This window comes from Platichthys flesus, chromosome 17, assembly GCF_949316205.1.
Source record: "Platichthys flesus chromosome 17, fPlaFle2.1, whole genome shotgun sequence".
In the NCBI taxonomy this organism is placed as follows: domain Eukaryota; kingdom Metazoa; phylum Chordata; class Actinopteri; order Pleuronectiformes; family Pleuronectidae; genus Platichthys; species Platichthys flesus.
The window spans coordinates 545,573-567,482 of NC_084961.1; the positions used below are offsets into that span (position 1 = coordinate 545,573).

Genomic DNA, 21,910 nt, shown 5'->3' on the forward strand with positions numbered 1-21,910 from the left:
GGTTCTACACTCACAGGTTCTGTTCAAGTCTCAGAACAGAAACTTTGATTTGGTTCAAAGTGACGACCGGAGAACTACTTCATCTGAAACGTGACAAATGAAAACTCAAACATTCCTCTGAGACGATGAATGATGAATCTTCCTACAAGTAGAGAAATGAAATAGATGCACATTCAACCATTTTGTTTTATTGAACGTTTCTGTTTTGTTACAAATTCATATTTTTCAGTTTTTCTCTTTTTTGATTATAAACACTTCTTCCTTGATGGAAGTAAAATCAAATTCAAAATGAACGTTAAACCGACCAGCTCTCCACAGCTGGGCAGATGTTGCACCTTTAGATTTAAAGATGATAGGAATATTATTTAGTTTTAATAATTTGAATAAACCTTGATGAGTCTTATTGAGACGTCCGGCCTCCTGCTGCTGGAGGTTCAAAGTGTCGGGGGGGTGAAGAGGAAGATCAAGCCAGTGAAGTCTGCAGAGCTTCTGTGTGGAGACGCCCGGGGGGGCAGTGACAGTTACTGCCCCCTGGAGCTCCGTCAGGATTTAACACCACCTTGTAAAGTTAATAATAAAGTTAATTGGCCTTCGACCAGCGAGTCTGAAACAGTCTGGATCTGAACCCTGCAGCGTTCCAACCCACAGACACTGATCCACATGTTTCTCTCAGTCTCTGGTGAAGGATCCAGCTGCAGCATCACCCCTCACCACTAGGTGTCACTAGATTCTACACTGAAACTTTAGGAGGAAAAGCAAGTTGTTTAATTAAAGACTCAAGATGGAGAAGGAGTTTTCTGTTCGGGGTCGGGTCGTAAAGTGGGTGCTTAATAAATCTGAATGACCTGAACTGGTTTGAAAGTCGACTCTCATCCTCGTGCTGATCCTCCCAGTTCATCTGAAATATATAAATTTCATTTTAAAAAGGATTCATATCGAGTGAATTCAGACTCAAGTGAAACTCTCAGACAGAATCAAAACACACATTTTAAATTCCGTCATAGATCCTCCACCCAGCAGGGACCTGGGGAGAGAGAGAATTCTTCAACCATGAGAAAAGTTGAGTGCTCTCCTCCTCCTCCTCCTCCTGCTCCTCCTCCTCCTCCTCTTTTCTTTCCTCCTCCTGCTGCTTCTGTCGTTCAGAGCTTCACGGAGCTGCAGGGAAACAGTCGTCACAGCCCTGAACAGGTAAAATCATATTTATAATATTCATAAATCCAAATTATTGTCTGAATCGTATCATCTGTATTTATTAACTCCGGTGCACAGGCTGAGAGTTCAGTAACAACTCGTTGCTGTAGCTCTTTAAACCTTTTCAGATTTTTTCTTTGCAACATGAAGATTTTTCTATTCAAGTTATTTTCAGAATTTTTGTAATCATTTCAGTTAATTACCAGAAAATCACCATAATTATAAATGTCAATATGGTTTGATTTGAAGATTTAATTTATTTAGTTTAACTTGCCTTTGTAAAAAACTAAATTTTAAATTGCATGTTTTGTTCAGTTTTGGTTTTGAATTGTAAAGTTGATACAAAACTTAAAGATATTTTGTTTATCAACAACTAAATAATGAATGGAACGATGCTTTTACTGTTAAGGTGAACTTTGTGTTTTATTGATAAAAAAAATAGTTAAAATGTGAAGTCAGACAAATGTCTCAGGTGATGTCATCAGGTCTCTGCAGCAAAACCCCCAACGTGGTTGTGTGGCATTGTGGGTAATGTAGCCATTAGGAAGTTCAATATGTGTGTGTGTGTGTGTTTGTGTGGGTGTGGCGGCGGGGGAGTTAGTATCTCATGTTCTGCTCATAAATAATGACAACAACAAAATATCTGCGAGTCCAGTCCAGTCTGTGCAGAAGTGATGGAGGAGAGGAGGTGTTGTATCGAAGTCCCGCCCACACACACTCTCAACCAATCAGGAGGCGTTGTCAGCTGTCAATCATGACATCACTTATTAACTTGAACAAACATCAGAGATTAGAATGATCTGAAATCACAGAAACATCTTCACAAACATTTAGTCAACGTCTGCTTGGATTCTTCAGTTTGGTCCCGTGTGCTAACATGGAGGAGGAGGTCAATGACCTGCAGCCAGCGGTCATAAGGAAGTTATGAGGCAAAAAAATCAAGTTAAATTTAACGCTAAAAATCTAAATTTAATGTTTAAATCATTGAATTGTTAAGTTACTAAATTATGAATCTGTTGATTTTGATTAAACCTTGATTAAAGGTGAAATAAACCAGAATCTAATAAAAGCTGCAGCAGTTAGTGATGAGGCTCCAGCAGCTGGAACATCTGGTTCATCAGAACTGACTCCACACAGATGTTACCTCCAGTGCAGATGTTGAAGCATCACACGAGTGTGTGAGCGGCTTCAACAGGTGAGAAATAGATTCACATGTTATCAATGAGAGGGAGGAGAATTGAAATAGTTTCAAATTTAAAATAGAACTTATTGATTAAAATATGATTAAATGCAGAATTAAAAACTGAAACATTACCTAAACAATAAGTATAGTAAAAAAGTGTTTGGAAATGTTTGATCTTTATGTAAATTTCTAAACAAGTTAACTTCACTGAACGACGTTCTTCTGTTCTTCTCTCAGTTTAACTCACAAACCTGTGAGAAGAACACACCATTCCTTCATTGTGGTTTATTGTGCGACCCGCTGCACCGACAGACACACAACCAGCTGTGTGTTGAGCTGAAACTCAGATCCTGAGAGGAGGAGAATCCACCAGCCATCACCTGACCTGCGGCTGATCTTCACCTCCCTCGTGCTCCTGCTGCGACCCCAGCAATGCTTCCCTTCGCCCCCCCCCTCCTCCTCCTCCTCCTCATGGCTGCTCTGGCCCCCCCGACCCCGTGTGCGTCCCAGGAGCTCCAGGTCAGAGGTCACAGGACGCAGAGGGAAGCCAAGCAGGACACCATCAAGGTAAGAGGAGCTAAGACGATAATATTCATCATTAGCTCAGCTTCACTTTCAGCCCCCCCCCTTAACGAGCAGATGAACCGTGAGTCAGATCATGTGATGTCTCCGTCCTGGTCCTTACAGGTGCTGGTCTCCGGCGGCTGCGTCTCTCACGGGGACACGTCCCACCTCGTCCCTGGAGGTAAACCCCTGAACCCACTGAGTCCTTTAACTCCCCCCCGTGATGTGAGGGTCGATCTGACCTGTCTGTGCTTGTCTCAGGTCAAGAGTTGGAACTGGCCCCTGGTTCTCCTCTGGTCCTGACCCATCAGATCAAACTGGTTCCGTCAGGTTCTGGATCAGGACCCGGGTCGTGTGGCTGCGAGTCGGACTTCGCTGCTCTGCGGGAGCGTCTGGAGCGTCTGGAGAGGGAGGTGTCCGCCCTCCGAGACAAGTGTGGAGGAGCCGACGGAGGCTGCTGCTCCTCGGAGGAGAGTCAAGGTGAAGAGAACCCCCTCCTGCTGCTCCTGTTTGGAAACACACTTCATCACATCATCATCTTCTTCTTACCGAGCAGGAGATTCACGATGTTAGAAATGAAAAGATCTCCTTCATAAACTGAGCTCAAAGTAAATACTGGAAATAATCCGCTGCACTAATCAATGATTGTTCAAACACGTGAATCATTTCTTCTTCATGCAACAAACACGACTTTGATTCAGAAACAATAAACTGTCGCACATGTTATCCTCCCGTAATCATGACAACAAACACAAACACACACCGTCTCATTCTGGAGTCAAACATCTACAAAGTTAATTCAAACACGTGATGAGGCTTCATCTTCTGATGTTGATATAAAAATATGAACTTAAAACCATCAACACTAAAAAATCTACAACATAAAAACATCAGTTTCTTCTTTTGAGTTAGAACTTTTACTTGTTTTACTTTGTAACTTTTCAGGATTTATAGTAAAATAAATCAGCAACATGAAGAACAGGTGTTCTCAGAGTAAATGCAGCAAAGTACTGGAGTAAAAGTACTTAGTTACTTTGAAAACATGAGCTAAGCCATGAGCGGTGTGTTTGTGTGTGTGTGTGTGTTTGTGTTTGTGTGGAGGGAAATCTTCATTTTGGGAGGAGATGGACTCTGAGATCACACTGGGCAGAGAGCTGAGGACACACACACACACACACACACACACACACACACACACACACTCTCGGTTGGCTGGTGTAAGAAGCACGTGAGTTAAGTTTTGAACCAAAGTGACGGAGGAAACGTTGTGGGTTTGAATCCAGTAACAACAGGAAGAGAATCTGACTTCACACTCTGTTTGACCCTCCTCCCTCTGGCCTCCTCGGCTCCAGGTGCCGGTTGTTCCATCAAACCCAAAGAGGACGAGTGTCCTGACGAGTGCAGTGACCAGGGACGCTGCGTGGACGGCCGCTGCGAGTGTTTCCCTGGATTCAGCGGACCCGACTGCAGCGACTCCAACTGTCCTGGGAACTGCCACCACAGGGGGCGCTGTGTGGCCGGACAGTGTGTGTGCGACCCCGGGTTCAGCGGGCCGGACTGCTCGGGGACATCCTGTCCTGACGCCTGCAGGGGCCACGGACGCTGCGTTGACGCTGAATGTGTTTGTGACCCTGGATTCGCTGGTGCAGACTGCTCTGAGATGTCCTGCCCTGCAAACTGCCACCACAGGGGGCGCTGTGTCGACGGACAGTGTGTTTGCGATGAAGGATTCCGCGGCGCAGACTGCTCTGAACAAACTTGTCCTAACGACTGCAACGGCCGTGGAAAGTGTGTCGACGGTAAATGTGTTTGCAGCAGCGACTTCACCGGAGACGACTGCGCTGACGACTCCTGCCCAGGACACTGCGGCAGCAGGGGGCGCTGTGTCAACGCTCAGTGTGTTTGTGATGACGGGTTCACCGGTGCAGAGTGCGGTGAGAAAACCTGTCCTAACAACTGCAGCGGCCGCGGCCGGTGTGTCGAGGGAAAGTGCGTCTGCAGCGTCGGCTCTGCGGGACCAGACTGCTCCGAAGCCAAGGCTTGTCCCGGTAACTGCACCAGCAGGGGGCGCTGCATCAAGGGCAGGTGCGTGTGCAGGCGCGGCTTCACCGGGCCGGACTGCAGCCGGTGTGAGGACGGACGCACGGGACCGACCTGTGACACCGGTGAGTCCGCTGCCATCTCCACTCACACTCAAATACGTTGTAAAGGGGCGGGGTCAGCTGACCCGTCCACTTCATTGGCTGAGAGCAGCCCAGGGACAGTCACATGAACAACAAGGTAAAGGTCAAAGTGTCACATGTTCTTTGTGCAGCTGCAGCCAAACGTCTGGTCCACGGTTTGAAGATCCACGTCAGTGCTGATCCACCTCATCCCTGATCCGGGGAGAACCTCATGGTTCTGCTCATGTTGCTGTGCCCCCCCGAACGGGTCCATCATAAATACTAGGGTTAACGATTTGTTTGGTTTGGGCAGATCTGTGCTCCGGGCGCTTGTTAAAGAATGGTGGGCAACAGAGGAGCCTCTGATTTATGGTTCCATGACGACACCTCACTTCCTCCTCTGAGTCGTAACTCACTCGGCCACTCGAGGGTTCTATCACTGGAACCAGTCGTCATGCTGGAATCTGTGGGAACAACTTTTCTGTCATGTTTCAATCTCAGTTATTGATCCAGCGTCACACGTTGCTTCAAATCTCAAAACGAACTCTTTACAATTTTGGTTCGTGAGCCAGATGTTTAACGTCATTGTTATTATGATAATTATCATTCAATAACCTAAATGATTCCAAGTGGACTTGATGAAGGTGCCGTGAACCTTTTTAGGGATTTCTCAAACTGTCATAATTCAACAGTTTGGATCTGAGTGACGTCTCGTCCCCTTTGAATCCGCTCACAGTTCTTTTTCCGGATGGAGGAATTGAGCGATGAGTCATGTCCTCAGTGTCTCCGTCCTCCAGCTGTGTCCCTTGTTGTTCTGGTTGCTGTGTTCGTCTGGAGCTGCAGTGACGGAACCGTTTCATTAACTCAACACAAACCTGCAGCTCATAACACACAGAGCGCTGTGTAACGACCGAGGCTGACGCACAACACACAACAGTGTGTGTCTGAGCAACACTCAAGTGTTTCACACACTGTAACCGACCTCTGATTGGAGCCAGGGAGGGACGTCCCCTGTCTGAGACGAGTTAGTGGACATCAGTTACATGTCCTTTACTGGATGGATCCACACAACATGATGTCGAGACGTTTCTCAGAACAACTGATCGTTGTTGTCCTCCATTAAGATCAGAGGTTCCTGGATCTGAAGTCAAATATCAACGTCTGTGTTATAGTTACAGTTAAACTTCAATGTTTAAACGTCTCTAACGTCGTTGACGGCTCCGAATTCTGATCTAACGATTTAGTCTCGAGTCTAAATCCACTTTTCCTTATTTGATTTAAACCTCATGAGAAGAGAACAGCTGCTGGTCTGAAAGTCTCCAGACTCTTTGTCTCCACTTTGTGTCGGGTTGGAAACTGGAGCAGGAAGAAGGGATGAGAGAGATGAGCTGTGAGATCAGTGTGTCCGTCTCGATGGAACAATGTCTGCTGAGATAATGAAGTCATTATAATAATTATTATATTCTGGAACATTATGACGTCAGCGTGTCAGTGATCCACTGAGCCGTGAAATCCTCAGCTGATTTTATGAGGAACCGCTGCAGTCAAATGAATCTGAGTTATTATCCACTGGTTCCACACGAGCGTCGAGGCTCGTCATGTTCAGAACTCCTCCTTCCACCAAGTTTTCTGAAATCTGTTTGGTAGTTTTTGTGTAATCCTGCTCACAAACAATCGGACCATGAATCTGTTTAAAAAACAGTTTATTCATATACTGGTTATATGTCAGCCTCCATCAGACACAGATCCACATCCAGGATCACGAGAAGTTTGTTTCCAGTTCTTTCACCGTCTCGTCTGTTGTGGTCCTTCGAGGCGTTCGGCTGCGTCTCTGATCTGAACCTCGGCTCCTGAGGATCCAGAACCGGGATCCGACCCCTCATGAGAAAACCACCTGTCGTCATCTGAGCCCTCGTTTTCAAACAGTTTGAGTTCAAGAGACGAACGAACATAAAACACTCGGCTGCTGCACGAAGGCTCCAGAGCTTCCATCACATGCTGACATACTATTATACTATTATACTATTATTCTAGTATACTACTATACTATTAAACTAGTATACTACTATACTATTATACTATTATACTATTATACTACTATACTATTATACTAGTATAATATTATACTAGTATACTAGTACAATAATACTTCTATACTACTATACTATTATACTATTATACTATTATACTATTATACTATTATACTATTATACTACTATACTACTATACTATTATACTATTATACTATTATACTATTATTCTAGTATACTACTATACTATTATACTATTATACTATTATACTACTATACTATTATACTAGTATACTATTATACTAGTATACTAGTACAATAATACTTCTATACTACTATACTATTATATTACTATACTATTATACTACTATACTACTATACTATTATACTATTATACTATTATACTATTATACTACTATACTAGTATACTAGTATACTATTATACTAGTATACTAGTACAATAATACTTCTATACTACTATACTATTATTCTAGTATACTACTATACTATTATACTAGTATACTACTATACTACTATACTATTATACTATTATACTAGTATACTACTATACTATTATACTAGTATACAATTATACTAGTATACTAGTACAATAATACTTCTATACTACTATACTATTATACTATTATATTACTATACTATTATACTATTATACTGTTACACTATTATACTATTATACTACTATACTATTATACTATTATACTTTTATACTATTATACTACTATACTATTATACTATTATACTGTTACACTATTATACTATTATACTACTATACTATTATACTATTATACTATTATACTACTATACTATTATACTATTATAATATTATACTATTATACTATTAAACTATTATACTATTATACTATTACACTATTATACTATTACACTATTATACTATTATCCTATTAAACTATTATACTATTATACTATTATACTACTATACTATTATACTATTATACTATTATACTATTAAACTATTATACTATTAAACTATTACACTATTATACTATTATATTACTATACTATTATACTATTATAATATGATACTATAATACTATTAAACTATTATACTATTATCCTATTAAACTATTATACTATTATACTATTATACTACTATACTATTATACTATTATACTATTATACTATTAAACTATTATACTATTAAACTATTACACTATTATACTATTATATTACTATACTATTATACTATTATAATATGATACTATAATACTATTAAACTATTATACTATTATACTATTACACTATTATACTACTATACTATTATACTATTATACTATTATACTACTATACTATTATACTATTATAATATGATACTATAATACTATTAAACTATTATACTATTATACTATTACACTACTATACTATTATACTATTATCCTATTAAACTATTATACTATTATACTATTATACTACTATACTATTATACTATTATAATATTATACTATTAAACTATTATACTATTATACTATTATACTTCTATACTATTATACTAGTATACTATTATACTACTATACTATTATACTATTATACTACTATACTATTATACTGTTACACTATTATACTATTATACTACTATACTATTATACTATTATAATATTAAACTATTATACTATTATACTATTATACTATTAAACTATTATACTATTATACTATTATACTACTATACTGTTATACTGTTATACTGTTATACTGTTATACTATTAAACTATTATACTATTATACTTTTATACTATTAAACTATTACACTATTATACTATTATACTACTATACTGTTATACTGTTATACTGTTATACTATTATACTATTACACTATTATACTACTATACTATTATACTATATAGTACATACTATATCCTTATGGCATAGCCTCTGGAAAACTAATTTTCTCATAGACGTCTATAGAAACAACCAGTGGAGTCGCCCTCTGCTGGTCATTACACAGAATGCAGTTTTCAGTCTATGATCAATATTCATAAATGTCATGATAATAAATCATGAAGATGAATTTATCCATCTCCTCCAAACCCTGATCCATCATCACATCTGTGAATCCAGCTGCTCTACAAACGTCTCTCCTTATTGGACATACATGTAATTCTACATTCATGTTATTCTACATACATGTAGATATTCACATGTGTAACTCACACTCATGTCTCTGTCTTCAGTGATGTCAGGTGTTTCCCAGCTGAGAACTCAGGACGTCACGGAGTCGTCCGTCACGCTGCTCTGGAGTCAGCCTGCTGTGCAGTACGACTCCTACCTCCTCACCTTCAGCAGCCAGGTACAACACAACACAACACAACACAACACAACACAACACAACACAACACTCCCCTCACATGACAGACACTGAGCATCCATTGATGGGAAACCAGTGACTGAGGTACGAAAAAAGTAAATCGTTAAGTAAAGCCAAAAGTCTTCGTAGAAAAATAAAAATACAACATTATCCATCAAATGAATAAAGAATAAAAACAAACCTGTGAACTTAATCTTGTGAAAAAACATCTGCAGCTTCGATCGTTGGTGAAACGTCTTCGTATAAACATCTGTTGGGTCTGTCGTCATCTCTAGAGGAGGAACATAAAATCTAGAAACAGACACTGATTCATCTGCTCTTTAACAAACTCTCTGAACCTTCGACTCAAACCAGATCTTTAGTGTTTGTGTTAGTTCATCAAAAACAGAATTAGTTTGTTTGTTGAGTTTTTAAAGAAGAAATAAAGTTTACTGAAGTTAGCCTGAAGTTAGCCTGATCTCGCAAAGATGTTGGAAATCCCCCAAAAAATCTTCAAATACAGATTCAGTTGTAAAGAAGAAAAACTCTTTTTTAGAATGTAGTTTCAGTCACTTTATTAATTCTCTTTGATCGTTTCTCCAAGAAGCTGATCTGTCATCAGAGAGCAGATTCAAGTTAGAGCCATGGTAACATGTAAACACTGTACAACACATGACACTGCCAGAGGGGTGACATCACCACCGGGCCACAGCTGGGATGAGAGAGGGAGAACGAGAGGGGGGGGGGGGCAGGGGAGGAGAGAGAGAGAGGGGGGGGAGAGAGGGAGAGAGAGAGGGGGGAGAGGGGGGGAGAGAGAGAGAGAGGGGGAGAGGGGAGGGGCAGGGGAGGAGAGAGAGGGGGGGGGAGAGGGGGGGAGAGAGGGAGAGAGAGATAGATAGATAGATAGATAGATAGATAGATAGATAGATAGATAGATAGAGAGAGAGAGGGGGAGAGAGATAGATAGATAGAAAGAGAGAGAGATAGAGAGAGGATAAGAATCATTGTTTATACTCAAGTTTTTTCATCCATTGTTTTATGTCCAATATTTATTAATCTCAGTTTGTGTGTTTGTCTTTTAACTTTAACACAAACCTATAAACACACTCAGGGCGGTTGTGGCTCAGGGGGTAGATCGGTGGTTCTTTAACCAGAAGCTCGGGGGTTTGATCCCAGTGTGTGTGATTGTAAAACAACACACACACTGTTAGTTGTGTGTCTGGACCGACAGAAGGACCGAGACCAGCAGGTGGAGGCCCAGGTGGACGGAGGCCTCAGCAGCTTCACCCAGACAGGACTGGCGGCCGGGCAGCAGTTCAGCGCCACCATCACCGGGGAGGTCGGCGGCAGGAGAGGAGCCCAGAGTTCCACCGAGTTCATGACCCGTGAGACCGATAACTGTTATAAGTCCTTTTATTAAACACACTTCTCACACTCCTGATTCTGTGTTTGAGTCTGTGGGGGCTGTTAATCAATCACATTATCCATCTCATTTTATCACCTTTATAATTTCACGTCTGTCTCTCCAGTCATCTCCGGTCCCACCGACCTCCGAGTCGTCAAGATGACGTCCACGTCCGCGGTGGTCCAGTGGGACAGACCGCAGGGTGAGGTCCACAGGTACCGTTTGAGCATCACTCCCAGCGACGGAGCCGGGAAGACGCAGGAAGTCACCGTACCTGGAGACCAAGACTCCGCCCACATTGGGCAGCTGGAGGCGGGGCGTTCGTATGACATCATCCTCGTGGCGGAGAAGGGCGCGAGTCAGAGCCAACCAGCGACCACGCAGGTGGTTCCCGGTGAGTAGGTCTGAAGATCTGTGACCACACGAAAATAAATGAATTAAAACACTTCACCTTCCTCCTGCCAGGACTCACCAAACAGGGATTCCTCCGCCGCTGGAAATAGTCCCAATCAGCCACAGAGCAACACGTGTCTTCATGTGATTTAACATCTGTGTTATAGTTACAGTTAAAGTTTTTATTTGCTCTTCATCTTGTCAGAAAGTGTAAACACTGAACGTGGAGAGAATTCCACCGAAAAGAAAGGACACAACAACACAACACCAGTGAGCAGGGTTACTGTGGTGAAGTGAGGCGCTGTGTGTGACGTTGTGTGTCTGCTGACGTCTTCAGGGGCAACACCTCAAACAATACGCTCATCTCAGTGTGGCTGTGTTTCCGTTGTGCTTTGGTAGTTGTGTTGTGGCTCTTGAGTTCATGTTTTCAGTCAATGCTTTTGTGTGAGACGTCTTGGGCCCCGTCAAATCTCACATGATGCATTCTGGGATTCTGGAACCTTTCCGACAGTTATTGTGAGAAGTTAAATGTTAATAAGTGAGTCAGTGAATCTTAATGTGTCCAGACGCCTCACCTCTGGAACTGAAGCCTCGAGCTTCCTCATCATGTTCCCTTCTCCACAGTGACACGGACATCACACCTGCTCAATTCATCTGTTCAACCTTCAAAACTAATGATATTTCAATCTTCTTCTTCCAGGTTCATCATGAAGACCACAGCTCTTTCATAAACACCGTAACCACACAAGTTACTGTAAATCAGGATTCATCGTGGTCCCGTTAACACTTTAGAAAAGTTTTAAAACGTCAGAGTCAAGACGGATTCAAATTGTGTTGTGTAACTACAGCAACAAACATCTCGTGGCAATATCAGATTGTAAATAAAGATGGAAGATACATGATAAACCAACACGGTCATCTTCTCATCAAATCACTGATTCAAACCAAACTGATCAGAAACACGTGCACATCTTTACAGACATTTATTCATTGTCTATAGTTTTTAGTTTTTGTTCATGTCCTATACTGAGCAATGCTACAGCCAACCACTGGGGGGGCTGTGGCAGTTTAGTTACTCTTGACTGTAACTAAACTGTCACATGTCAGAAGTTCTTCTTCTGGTTCCAGCGGGGGAACAGAGAGTTTTATAAAACTCATGCTCTGAGTGTCAATGGGACCAAACTGCATTTCCCTCTTTGTTGACTCTGATCTCTTCTGTATTGTTCACAGCAGCATTCGATGACTTTAACATTGACACCAAGTGCTCCCTCCCTCTACAGGGAACAGTTCCCCAAGGGTCACCACAGCAGCTTTGACCACGCAGGTCAGACTAGCACCAAGACAAGAAGATGGCGACTTGGACCAAGAATTGAACCCATCACCTGAGAAGCAAGTCTCTGACCAGCAGGGCAGATCGGAGGATGAACCAGAGGCTGACTCTGTACGAGTTGGAGGTATCGACGGACCCAACAAAGACTCTCCATCTTTGGTTGAGAGAAGTAAACCTCCGGTTAGCAGGACCAAGGTCGTAAATGGCACCAGACCCAAACACGCTGAAAGGCTCACATTGTCCAGGAAGCCCAAAGTTCCAGGCCCTGTCAGATTCCTCTCAACCAGAGTGGTACCTGGAGGGTCAAAGGTCAGCCGTGGCCCCTTGAAAAAGCCCCTAATGGGGGAGAAAAAGAAGGTAATGCCCAAAAAATCTAAACCAGATGTCACCAAAATAGAAACCAGGACAATAGATACGACTGTGACAGAAGCTCAGGTTGAAGCATCAAGCACTGAGAGGAAGGATGAACAACATCCTGCTGTAACGTCTGGAACCGATTCAGAAACACAACGTGGCTCAGAGGAACCACCGAGGCAACCAGATGTTAGTGGGACCGGCCAAGAAAACGACACTGCTCCAGTGTCTTCAGAGCGAACTGGGACCAGTCCAGGCCAAGAGAAGAAATGCCTGAACAAAGTCAAAGTGACGCACATCAGATTAGCCCATCAGGACAGAGTGGGCGGGTGTCAAGGGGACGGGACAGTGCTGGTAGGGAACCCACTGGTTTCAGATCGATCCACTTCTGACTCCAAACTCTCGTCTGCAGAGACAAACCTGGACTCGTCACCAGATACTCTACGGAAACTTCTGAGGGACACTTATGACAGTTTGAATATCACAACGTTTTCTGTTCACTTGTCTGAACCATCAGACCTCTCTGATGATGAAGACGCAGGGAGGACGAAGATGTTAACTGAACTGAAGCACCTGTCGTCATTTTCATCCTCTTCTCCTTCCTTACCAAAGTCCCAGTCATCATCATCATCATCATCATCATCCACACCATCACCTTTACAAGTTTCATCCTCATCACCACCATCCCTTACACCTTCATCACCGTCCCCATCATCATCCTCGTCTTTCAGCTCAGACAAACCAGATTCCTTTGGAAATAAAGAACAAAATGCTGATAAGACCAAAAACACAGCCTCTGACACAGCCTCTCCAGAAGAAAGACAACCTTCAACCTCAGGAGAAGCTGGTGCACCACCTCTCCACCACACCCCTCCAGCACGAGGCTTCATTCGTCGTCCACGCCCAGTTTTTGGTTTGTTTCAGAACAGGACACATCCGAAGTTGAGAGGTCCTCACCGTCCTCAAGGAGACATCATCCCAAGAAGAGAGTCTGGGACGAGGGATAAATCCACGAATGAATCGTTGCCTTCATCTGCTTCCGAGGAATCATCCCCAGTGAAGATGATCACATTAGTCAGGGATGCGAGTGGAGACAAGGATGGACCGGCTACACCTGCATCCTCTGGACACGACCAGAAAGTGATGCTGACAGAAAGAGGACGAATCCCAGTTCGCCCTCCGACTCCAAAAGGTGGATATGTGCGTCGCCCCTTTCCAAACATGGCAATTCTTCAGAACAGAACTCGACCTGATTTAAGGCTTATGACTCGCCCCATTCGACCTTTGAGTCCTGAAACAAAAACACAGAGGGTGGAGGTTCAAACCACTTCTTCTCCTCCTGATGTAAAAGCTGAAAGTACACAGCCGATAGGAGAGGATCGTGAAGATAGAGCTGTAGTCAGAACCTCCTCAACAAGAATGTCCAGTGAGCAGTTAAATCAGGCTCTCAGAGCTCGAGAAGAACCTTTGTCCCAACGCCCAACTAAAGTTCAATATTACCGTCGCTCCAAAGTGTACGCTGGAGCTCCCGAGAACACAACACGTCCTCACTTGAGACAACCTCAGTATCCACGTAGAGGTCTCATGCTCAATCCTCTCCCTGTCAGAAAGCTGAATGGAGACGCTGTTGGAAGTCAAACTAGCCAACAAGAAAAGGGGATTCCATCTGAGCTCCCTGGAATCCCATATAACCAGCTAGGAGAGCAGGATGTTCCAAGGCCTACCCAACGAGTAGAAGTTCGAATAAGACAAACAGGAGAACAAGAAACTGCAGGTGTAAGCTCACGGACGGATGTCCACAACACTGCTGTCAGTCCACAAACTAACAAGTTAGAAAATGGGGAAAGGGCTCCAATCCAAACAACCACATCTGGGGAAGAAGAAACTGGCACTCTGCTTTATAAGAATGATTCTGACGTCAACAACCAGCGAGTCAATACTGCCAAATATCCTGCCTCTACAGTTCGAGGTAAACAAAATACCCAAAAAACTTCCTCTGATTCAAGAGATTCAAGAACAGTCTCGCTTCCAAAGCGACAACCTCCATCAGGAAGTCTAACAGGACATCGCACCCAGTTGAGAAACCCCGTCAGGGAAGAAGATCCTAAAACAAACCACACTGTTAAAAGGCTGTTTGACACCAAAACTGGACAAACAAGAAAGGCTGCTTCAAAACCTGTGATGGGATCAGATGTTGCTTCAGCCGGAGTCACCAGAGAAGCTCTGGACCACGTAGGAGTGAGGAACCGGACCTCAGATGGTTTCACGCTCGTATGGGACTCACCGGAAGGAAAGTACAAGAACTTTGTTGTGACCAGGAAACGAGAGGAAAAAGATGAGACACCAAATCAAAAGGGAATTCAGAGAGATCAACAAAGACGACAAGAAGCCTCGGAGAGAGAGGACGAGAAGCTTCGACCGATTAATGAACCAGGAGAGAGAAGCACTGAAGAGGGAAACCCAGTGTCCGCAAGTGACCATACACATATACCAGTGAAGCAAACAGTTAAACCTACAGTTAAACCAGCAACAGGAAGTGATAAGTCCTTCAGAGAGGTTCTTCCTGGTTCAGCTCGCTCCCTCCACTTTGAGGATCTGCCTCCTCAGACGGAGTACACCGTCACCTTGCTCGGGAAGGGTCCCGGTCTTCTCTCCAGGCTGCACAAGCTGGTCATCAGTACAGGTATCAGCCATTGTGACAGTAGAACTACACAAAGCACTGCTGTACAATGCGTCAACATTACTCCCAATGTTGTGAAGCCTTCAGCAGAACTCGCTCCTCCAGTCTGGTCGTATCTTCACTGTGTCTCACGTTGAACTGATTAAATCTCATTTGTTAACTAATCATCACTTGTGTTAGTACGACTGTTGTAATATTTGCTCAGCCACTAAACATCGCTTCCATTTCACTTCATGATCCAGTGTCGTGCTGCTCTTGGAGACTGTAAGCGTGTACGCTCTCAGATCATACGTGTGCTTCTCATGTAAACATCTGTTCTGTGACATATTATCTGTTTGTTCTCAGCTGATGTTGAAACAGTTGTGTTTTGTGTTCATGCTGTTTGTGCCTCACTCCTCAGCTTCGATGTGTAATGTGTGAAATACTCATATTCATGATTCTGCAGCCACACAACATGACCAACACTCAGTTTGTCACATTGTAAACAATGAAACTAGAGTTTCCAGAGGTTTGGTTACATTGTTTACATTGTTTATCATAAACAATCATAAACAATTGTTTACATTGTTTATGATTTGATTGAAGGTCATAATCATATCAGCATGTTGGTTCACTGGTCACCTGACAAACCTGGAGACCTGACCTCAGCTTGGACCTAGTTTGAGTCGTTGTGTCCATTACACTAAAACTGGACAGTTGTGTTACATGATTTGTGTTAACCGCCAAGACTTTGTCTAAGTGTACTGTACAATCAACTGAGTTGGTATGGAATGAGAGTTTGTATGAAACAAGCGACAACATGACACCAGCGTTCATCCACTGCTGCTCTGGTCTTCTGTCACTCAGGGTGAGCTAACAGCCAGCTTCACTGACCCCCCCCCCCCCCCCCCCCCGTTACCCCCCACCCACACCAGGGTAAGACCACCGCTGGTCTGTCTTCGTCCTCTTCATCATAATGTGCACACTTCAATCCACTTTCCATCAAAAGGAAGGAGGTGGATATTTCATCATCAAATTGATCCGGGTATCAAACAGACGGTGTGTGTCAGTACAGTACACACTGACACTGTGGTAGATCTTTCTCTTTACAGGATCAATTTGGAGACTAAATTTCAGGAGTGAAAATTGCAAAATGCACAAAATATTAAGAAATAAACACAGAAAAGCAAACTGTGGTTGTGTTTGTTGGGTGATACCATGTCTGTGATCGGTCAGTTGGAAAACCATCCACCTCCTCTGGTCAGGTTCATCTGTCTCAGCCGCACGCTGCACATGAGCTTTCACCTCCAGCCCCTCCACTGTGTTGATTTTATTAACTCATCTTTCATAATCTTGTGAGATTGTCTCCTCTTCCTCTTTTGTTTGACGTCACTTATTCCCGCCCGATCTTATTTTCAGGTTTGAGCGACCGGCTATCAGCGCTCCTCATTCCCTCCTTTGCTGCTGTCCAGGATCCATCTTCATTTGATTGTGACACTTTATGTCTGTATATGATTTGTATACTGTATATATGTTTGCACTGTACATATATACACACAAACTCATTGGAGCACTAATAGTAACAGTGTGGATGATTAATGAACAATGTATACTTTCTTTTCTCTTTACCCTCTTTATTATATTTATTCCTCTTTTCTTATTCCTTCATCCCATGTTCTCCTCGTCTTGTTCCTGTGGCTTGTTCCCTTCTCTCTTGTTTCCCTGTTATTTGACTTCCTGTTCTGATTCCTCTCCCTGAACTCTTCACGCCATCCAGGCCCCGAGCCTCCGACCGACATCGCCTTCAGTGAGGTGACAGAAAACTCTCTGACGGTTTCCTGGACCAAGCCCAAGACCCCCGTCAGTGGTTTCAAGGTCACGTACACCCACAGTGAGGACGGTGAGAAACTGGATTCACTATTGAAAAATCACATGTCTGCAGCTGTTGAGCCAAAAGTTAAAGCTGCCAAAGTTTCCCGTCCCAACAGATTTGTGATAAATGATCTGTGACCTCAGCTGTGATCCTGGAGCAGCTCCGGGGCTGAACCACTAACCGACTCCTCCTCTGTGTTGTGAGAGCAGAGGAGCCGGTGTCGGTGTCCCTGGACTCGGAGGACTCCTCCGTCGGCCTATCACAACTCTCTCCTGGTTCCACCTATGAGGTCAGCATCCTCTCCATCCTCGGCCTGGACGAGAGCGACCCAGTCCAGGACCTGGTCTCCACACGTGAGGGCTGCAGGTTTCTCTTCAGATCTTTGTGCTGCCGATGACTCGTTCTTCTCGTGCATCACAGCTCCTCAGTCCGGATTGGAGTTAGTTTCCTTGGACACATAATAGGCTGTGGATCTGTGTTTCCTCAGAGGAGCCTCATGTTTCTTACACAACCTTATAGTATGAGACGTTCTCTGCTGCTCAGTCCAACATCTTCAGTCTCCACTTCGTTTTTTAACCTTCAGCTTTTGTTTCTGTTCGGTTCTTCACATTTAATGTTGCCTCCTCTCTCAGTCCCTGACCCGCCAACACACCTGCGGGCCGTGAACGTCACCGACACCAAGGCCTTGCTGCTGTGGCGTCCAGCGCTGGCCAGCGTGGACAAGTACACCATCGTCTATGGCTCGGGTTCAGGTAGGTGGGGGGGGGGGGGGGGCATTTGTGTTTGTTTACGATCTTGTTCTCTGAGCGCACACGTTCACTCAAAATACAACAACTTCCTCTTCCATGGCGAAACCTCCGGGTTGAAGTCCACGTCATGGACATGCGCTTCATAGAAACACTTTCTAACAGTCTGGTTCACACAGGGTTTAAAGTTGGTTGGATTCATTCTGTAGGAACAAAGTACAGAGGAGAGCTATTGTTAAAAGTGACGCCTAAATTCAAAATGGCCGTCTTCCTGCTGGTGTAAAGGGGCGTGGCTCTGAACTCTGTCTGACGGTGTGTTCAGGGTCAGAGCTGAGGATCACGGTGTCTGGAAACGCAGCCGAGCAGCAGCTGAGCGGTTTGGAAGCCTCCACCACCTACACCGTCACCATCAGCAGTCAGCTGGGCGGGGGCGAGAGCCCAGCGGCTGCAACCAGCTTTACTACCAGCAGAGGTCAGTGCACACGTGTCTTAGTGAGGGCACTCATCAACGTTATACATTCCCATAACCTTCACCATCTCAACTTACTCCCTAAACCCAACCTGGTCATCACCCTGAAGGGAAATGAAAACAATTAATTTGAAATCATGATTGGCAGCTGAGACTGACTCATGATTGGTTGAGCACATGTATGGGCTGGACCTCGACATGATCGACATGCTCCATGATCACTACTGCACAGACCCTGCCTGTCAATGACATCATCACCACTAGATGGCAGTGTTAGTATCCAGGATATTTTTGCTTAATTTTAGTTAAATGATGAAATGTCGTTCGTCTTTATTTGAATTAATCACGGTCACGGATTCTCTGCAGATGTTTTTTTCACGATTCAGTTTGTGTTATGAATTCATCAGATTTAGCAAAACACTGTTTGAATCTCATGAGGAAAAGTAAGAAGTGAAACATTTCTCCAGGGAGCGACGGCGACGTGCCGCGAGACCTCCAGGCCGACCACGTGACGCCTCGCAGCGCCCGGCTGTCATGGCGAGCAGCCGGGCGGCCCGCTGCCGGCTACAGGCTGACCTATCAGACGGGAGGGCGGGAGGTGAAGGTGAGATGAGACCTGATGATGATCACGATTAATATTCAACTTTTGATAGTAATTTCAAGGAAAGTAGGAAGTTCCATTTAAAGACCAACGTCATTTCTTTTATTTTCATTAAATTGAAACTTTATTCTTCATGTGAGTTGAATCCTGTTCAAGCCGACCTCCTGTCCACTCACACACTTGTTTAAAAGGAACTTCTGTGTCCTCTCTGATCAGATTTATCAGAGCTGACTCCTGGTTCTTAACCTTTACTCTTCCTCTTCTCCTGTTGCTCCTCATCAGGAGGTGCTGGTGGATTCTTCGGTGAACGAGTTGAACCTCACCGGACTTGATCCTGGATCTAAATACACGGTGCAGCTGCAGGCTGAGGCAGGAGGACGATTCACCTCCTCCGTTTCCACTGAGTTCACCACCGGTACAAAACTTCTCCTTCTTGTTTTTCTTGTGGTTATTCGGTTATAAACTCCACTACCCATGATCCTTCTCCTTCCTCCTCCCTCCTCTTCTTCAGGCGCCCTGAGGTTCCCCTTCCCCACCGACTGCTCTCAGGAGCTGCTGAACGGCTTCGGGGCGTCAGGCGAGGTGGAGATCTTCCCTCAGGGGAACCAGGGAGCCTCCATCAGGGTTTACTGCGACATGGAGACGGACGGAGGAGGCTGGACGGTGCGGGGACATCAGTGACAGTATGGTCCTCCAGTGAAATGAGTCAGCCGGGGTTTAAACTAAGTGTTGTCCTCGTGTCCACAGGTCTTCCAGCGGCGGAAGGACGGCTCGGTGGATTTCTTCAGAGGCTGGAGGGACTACGTCAAAGGCTTCGGAGATCTGAGTGGCGAGTTTTGGCTCGGTGAGAGAGACATCATGTGAAGAACATGTTGATTATAACTCAACAGCTGCAGCTAGAACCGACTCATGTGACACAGTGTAACGACACACGTGTTTTGTAAATGAAGGTAGAGGGAGCTCCTCTCCTGGTCGATTCATACGATACAAGCCTCAGTCTCACTGAAGTTCATGTTTGACGCCTTCAGGCCTCGAGAGTCTCCACAACCTGACGACCCTGAGCCGGATGAGTCTGCGTGTGGACCTGCGAGACGGAGACGACTCGGTGTTCGCCAAGTACTCCACGTTCGCGGTGGCCAGGAGGAACTACAGACTGAGCGTGGGCGGATACAGCGGTGACGCAGGTGAGACTCACACAGCGATCCTAAAACCTGCCGAGTTCAGAGTCACTCTGAGACCTCGAACTATTACTGTCTCCTGAAAACTCCCAAAACCTGTTAATCCTCCACCTCTCCTCCGCCGGTCAGGTGACTCTCTCAGCTACCACAACAACCGCGTCTTCTCCACCAAAGACCGAGACCCGTCGCCGTTCATCACCCGCTGTGCCATGTCGTACCGAGGAGGGTGGTGGTACCAGAACTGCCACCAGGCGAATCTCAACGGCCTCTACGGCATCGACGTCAAACACCAGGTGACCTCGGATCACAGCCCTGATGTGACCATTCTGATGGAGTCGCCCCCTAGTGGCACACAACCACATCCTGTGCTTTAAGATCTAAATCAGGAGGTTTGATGCTGACATCAGTGTTCACATTTTTCTGATTAACCTGACGTGTGTGTGTGTGTGTGTGTGTGTGTGTGTTTGTGTGTGTGTGTGTGTCTGTGTGTGTGTGTGTGTGTCTGTGTGTTAGGGTATCATCTGGACCTCCTGGAAAGGAAAAGACACGTCCATTGCGTTCACTGAGATGAAGATGAGACCAGCGTCCTTCAGTCCTGCAGCCAGAGGGTGAAGCAGAGAGACGCTTAATGAACTGCTGAACACACACAGTGGGTCCATACATGTGCGAGCACACACGTATGTGAACACACACCGTCGTGTTCACAGAGTCACGTCACACGAGATGAAGACCTGTTTTTTTTTGCATTATTTTACTGTTGTTGTACAGTTTTATGTTTTTAACTTTGACCTGTTGAAGCAGCCAATCAGACGTCCTCCATCTTTAATACAAAACAAGCAAATGGAGTTTGTGAAGAAAAAGTTGTGTTGAGGTTTTTGTTGTTAAGGTGTGTTGTTTTGTGTTAACATGCTTGTGTACGACGCCGAAGCCACCCCCTCACTTAACCACAGGTGATGTCATCACATCAGACTGTAAATAAAGTAATGACAGCCCCCCAGCTGCATCGCCCCCTGGTGGCTGACTGCAGTATAGAGCATTTGGATCCTCGTACATGAAGCTGATGTTTGCAGAACTTTGTGCATTAAGACTTTTCATTATGTTTGATGTAAATAAATTAGATACTCGATGATTAGTTCGTCTCTAAAATGTTACATTTTCACATTCTAATAAAAACGCTTTTTTACCTTGTTTCATTTTTTACGTAAAATGACTTTTTATTTTTTCTCCTAATAGAAAAAGATTTAAACATCTTTTTATTGAAAATATGAATTTGCCTTTTCTGATGGAAGAGTTTGTGGTTTATAACCTGCATAGAAAAACCCATTGTAAAGCTCAGCAGCGCCCCCTGTTGTGTCTGTGATGCACTGCGTCCCCTCAGAGCCGGTCCTCTCACCGGCTCTGTTCTTATTCTGTTGTTGCTCCATCAAAGAATCAAAAGGATCATAATGAAAA

General features: G+C 44.1%; 1 protein-coding gene across 2 annotated transcripts; it reads left to right on the forward strand.

Moving 5' to 3' along the window:
* The first annotated feature begins 1,125 nt into the window (after positions 1-1,125).
* Positions 1,126-21,646, forward strand: LOC133972229 (tenascin-X). Of its 2 annotated transcripts, XM_062409549.1 has the most exons (20): positions 1,126-1,188; positions 2,612-2,941; positions 3,062-3,119; positions 3,200-3,418; positions 4,291-5,103; positions 9,338-9,453; positions 10,682-10,835; positions 10,980-11,249; positions 12,529-15,615; positions 17,369-17,491; positions 17,674-17,817; positions 18,097-18,216; positions 18,533-18,682; positions 19,147-19,283; positions 19,563-19,695; positions 19,792-19,943; positions 20,028-20,124; positions 20,309-20,464; positions 20,588-20,751; positions 20,972-21,646. In XM_062409549.1, the coding sequence occupies exons 2-20, from the start codon at positions 2,807-2,809 to the stop codon at positions 21,068-21,070; spliced, it is 6,327 nt and encodes a 2,108-aa protein (XP_062265533.1). In that variant the 5' UTR covers positions 1,126-1,188; positions 2,612-2,806; the 3' UTR covers positions 21,071-21,646. The 2 variants fall into 2 exon arrangements, with proteins under 2 accessions (XP_062265533.1, XP_062265534.1); XM_062409550.1 differs by lacking the exon at positions 12,529-15,615.
* The last annotated feature ends 264 nt before the right edge of the window (positions 21,647-21,910 follow it).